The sequence below is a fragment of the Contarinia nasturtii genome, unplaced genomic scaffold (genome assembly GCF_009176525.2).
Source record: "Contarinia nasturtii isolate CC-2019 unplaced genomic scaffold, AAFC_CNas_1.1 Cnas_scaffold_745, whole genome shotgun sequence".
NCBI classification, from domain to species: Eukaryota; Metazoa; Arthropoda; class Insecta; order Diptera; family Cecidomyiidae; genus Contarinia; species Contarinia nasturtii.
This window is the reverse complement of record NW_022198093.1, coordinates 1727164-1731168: the sequence shown is the minus strand read 5'-3', so window position 1 is coordinate 1731168 and position 4005 is coordinate 1727164. Positions and strand designations below refer to the sequence as shown.

At 32.5% G+C, this 4005-nt stretch overlaps 1 protein-coding gene across 3 annotated transcripts in view; it reads right to left on the bottom strand.

The window, feature by feature from the left end:
• Nucleotides 1-1235: 1235 nt before the first annotated feature.
• LOC116341631 (putative ankyrin repeat protein RF_0381) overlaps nt 1236-4005 on the bottom strand; it is a 5306-nt gene continuing 2536 nt past the window's right edge. For 2 of the 3 annotated variants that reach the window (XM_031768805.1, XM_031768804.1), the window contains 10 exons: nt 3654-3707; nt 3450-3548; nt 2869-2967; nt 2454-2552; nt 2274-2372; nt 2107-2205; nt 1946-2044; nt 1788-1886; nt 1627-1725; nt 1236-1550 (listed from right to left, as the gene is read on the bottom strand). In XM_031768805.1, coding sequence (XP_031624665.1) covers nt 1501-1550; nt 1627-1725; nt 1788-1886; nt 1946-2044; nt 2107-2205; nt 2274-2372; nt 2454-2552; nt 2869-2967; nt 3450-3548; nt 3654-3707 — 896 coding nt within the window. In that variant the 3' untranslated portion in view covers nt 1236-1500. The remainder of the gene's footprint in view (nt 1551-1626; nt 1726-1787; nt 1887-1945; nt 2045-2106; nt 2206-2273; nt 2373-2453; nt 2553-2868; nt 2968-3449; nt 3549-3653; nt 3708-4005) is intronic. The other variant, XM_031768806.1, reaches the window with a different exon arrangement.

The window sequence follows — 4005 nt, the reverse complement described above, 5'->3', positions numbered from 1 at the left end:
ACTCCGGTAATTGTTTTGGCTTCAGATTTCCCATTTGAAATTCATATGCAACAACGGCAATGGCACAACTAAACGAAATTCCATGAAACATTTAATGATCAAGTGCGACAATGAACCGGTGCCCTTTGTCGTCGACAAACTAAGACAATTGCAAACCGCACACACTGTCGCATGGTGGCGCACATATTTTATATATATACGAGAATTGAAATAACGATAAAATTTTCGCATAAATTATATTTTTCCGTTGTTTAAATGTCTCTCGCTACCATACAAGACTTTATTTAAAGAGGCAAAAAAGCCCGAAGTTGCCTATCGCATGCCATTCATAGCGAACGTGTGTGCATGAATGAAAGAGTCGAACAATGCCATTGTTTTCATTTGAGGCGAACACTGAGGCTTCGATCCAAAGTCGAAAAGTCACGCATTTTCTTTTGTCCAACTGATGCAATGGCACATATCTCTGAACGGTACGGTATATGTGTTGTACAATTTTCTCCAGCATTCAAATGATTAGAATTTGAAAACAATGAACGTTAACATTCTGTGACTCTTCTTGCTCATCTCATTACTGGGCGCAGAAAAATGCACCACAAAATCGAATGGATTTTATGTTGCGTATGATTTTCATTGTATTGCATTCACACCAGTTCGGATGGCACATCCAATTGGCAAATTAAAAGTCATTGATCATAAATAAAAAGCATCGCATAAATTTTCTTGCTCATCATTTGCAGAAGTTCGAGATAATGAACGATTTGTTCTGGATTCAATGCATTTAAAAAAAAAATATTTTTGTAGTTTATATGAAATTTGAATTAAACGTGCATATGGAACTTTCGCATAATTATCGACCAAATTGGCATGTTTTCATACACCGGACTGAGTGGAACATTAAACTTATATTCGTTTTATTTTTTTCATTTTTAAAATTAAAATTGTGCGTTTTTATTGCAGAAAATCAAGTTAGGCACCCCAAAGACAATTTTCACGTTTACATAAGAGATAAGCACATTGCAATGTGTGACTTAAATCAAAGTAATGTGGCATATGTTGCACGGGCTACTAATTCAACGGTTGCATCAATTCCAAATTAGTTAAGAAAATATAGTGCAACCGTGAGTTCATTCTGTGTCTTTTGTCTTTGGACCAGACAAAATGTGTAGGTAGAAAGCATGTAATCACACATCACACTATTCTGCAAAAATATTAAATTCAAATAAAAAACCAGAAAATTAAATTAAAAATTTATCGTTCCGTTTATTCAATTCTGTCTCTCTGATTTTTGAAGAGATTAATTTTAGATTTACAAATCCAAAATGAGTTGCAATTAGTGCAAATATTTGTATTTAGAAGTGGGTGGACGTCAGATATAGAAAAAGAAGTTTTCTTCTCAGATAAGAAAAAGTATTATAATTGAAATAAATTTGGGATTTATATTGCAGAAGAAACCGGAATCTGCCCTTTATTTAAACAGTTTTTTCTATCTTCATGTTCAACCTACACGTTGGCGCCATGTTCTTCTAGATATTTGACCACTTCTGTGTGATCTGGAATGCATGTAAAGTTATTATGAATATTGAAAATATTTGATACTGGGTTGGAATTGCAATAATTCCCAATTACCATATTTAGAAGCCCAGTAGTGTGGTGTATGTTTTTCTATATCTACTGCACTCACATTGGCCCCTTTTCCAATCAAATATTTAACTGCTTCTATTTGACCTAAAAATCAAAGATTGTGATGAGAAATAACTTTATCTTAATTCGAACAAGTGAGCGATTACCAAACCAAGCAGCCTTATGGAGTGGTGTATCTTTATATTGATCTTCGGCATTTACATTTGCTCCATGATCGATTAGAATTTTGATTTCTTCTATGTTACCTACAATGAACGAAAAGCATTGAAAATATTTATTTTTGTTTGGAGAAGTTTAAAATGACCATCTGATGCAGCATCATGCAACGCTGTTAGTTGATCATCACCGTTGGCATTAACATTTGCTCCATGTTCAGTAAGATATTTGACTGCTTCTACGTAACCTAAAAATGAAACATTCTGATGAGAAATAACTTCATTTTAGTTCGAACAACTGAGAGATTACCATGCCAAGCAGCTTTATGAAGTGGTGTATCTTGAAGTTTACCTACAGCATTTACATTTGCTTCATGGTCGATAAGATATTTAATTGCTTCTGTTTGACCTATAAAATGTGGAATGTGATGTGATTAACCTACATTAAAATGTCTTTTTTATTATTTGTGCAATTACCATGCCTAGCAGCCCAGTGAAGTGGTGCTTCGTTTTTTTCGTCTTCGGCATTAACATCAGCCTTATTTTCGATCAAAGCTACAATTGCATCTGTATCACCTAGAAAATATGTCCATTGTAAAACATTCACTGAGATGTCTCTTCTCAATGAAAGTAGTACTGACTTCAATGTTAACAAACCTTTCTCAGCAGCCCAGTGAAGTGCTGTTCCTCCCCGTTTACCCTTGGTATGTACATTGGCTCCATTTTTGATCAATAATTTGATTGCTTTGGTGTAACCTAGAAAATATGAAAAGCGGTCATTTTAATTTCATTAAAATATTCTTTGAAATTCAAAAAGGTCCAAAATTCATCAATCCTATAGATGAAACTCCATTTGTCGAAAATTTTCAAAGGGATTATTTTCTAAATATATTTTTTGGTTTTTGCTTTTAAATGCGCGTTTACATTTCATCAATAATGATGAGATGAGCATGAAAGTCTTTTCCCACAAAAATGAAAGTCCTAGTCAAAATTTATGGTAAATTTACTGTTCAATGAAGTATGATGAGACTTGATTTGAAAAATATTTTTTAAATTTTGTTGGAGAAATTACCGTTCTCAGCCGCTAGATTAATAGGTGTTTCTTTATATTCATTTTCCGCGTTTACATTGGCTCCATTTTTGATTAGAGTCGAGATTGATCTTGTGTCGCCTGAAACGTATGACAATTGGTTAGCTTAAGCTTCAATGAAAATACATTTTGTAAAAGAAATTTGGATTCATTGAGCTTGCTCATAAGCCTTTTTGAACTGAGTCGTTTTCAATTTGATTTTTTTACAATAGAAAACTTAGACGTTTGTTGTGATTTAGGAAGTATCTATATGTAACTTCATTATTGAAAAAGTGTATAATTCATAAAGTATGGTCAATCCTATGAACTTTCACATTTTCTGAACATTTTCAGAGAGATAATTTTTTGTTCATCACATTGCACTGTGCATTTACAAATTCATCAGAAAAGTCTTTTCATCCAAAAATGAAAGAGAGGCTATTTTAATTCAAAAGAATTACAGAATTAGTGCTCTGGTACTCCCAGTCAAAATTTATGATAAAATTACTGTTCAATGAAAAATATTGAAATACTTCGTTTGAAAATCATTTTTTAAATTTTGTCGGAGAAATGTGTTCAAGTACCATTCTTAGCAGCCAGGTGAAGAGGTGTTTCTTTTTCTCCATTTTCCGTATTTACATTGGCTCCATTTTCGATTATAGTCTTGATTGCTCTTGGATCTCCTGAAAGATATGATATTTACAATTCATCAATTTAGTTTGAACTAAATTCTCAATTTGATATTTTTTCAATAAAAAACCGAGGTTATTGGTTGAAAAAGCACTAACCTTCTGAAGCGGCGGTTAAAAGTTGTTGATTCAAATCAGTAGGTTCAGCTCCCACTTTCAAACACAAAAATAATAAAAATACACACAAATATTTCATTTTCGAATAGTTAAAATAAAACGCGACCAATTTTATGTTATGTAATTCAAACTACACAATAACTCAATCAATTTCTCAGACCTTCTGTTTCTTCAATTGCTATTTTCTCCGTTTTGAAATGAGAACGACCTATCTTTTATAGCAATTTTTCGTGTGGCAACCGACGGAGTTTTTTTTATAATGACTCTGATATAAAATGATAAAATGATCTCTGATTAAAATGAGCAAAAAATAATCATCAACAGATTTATACTT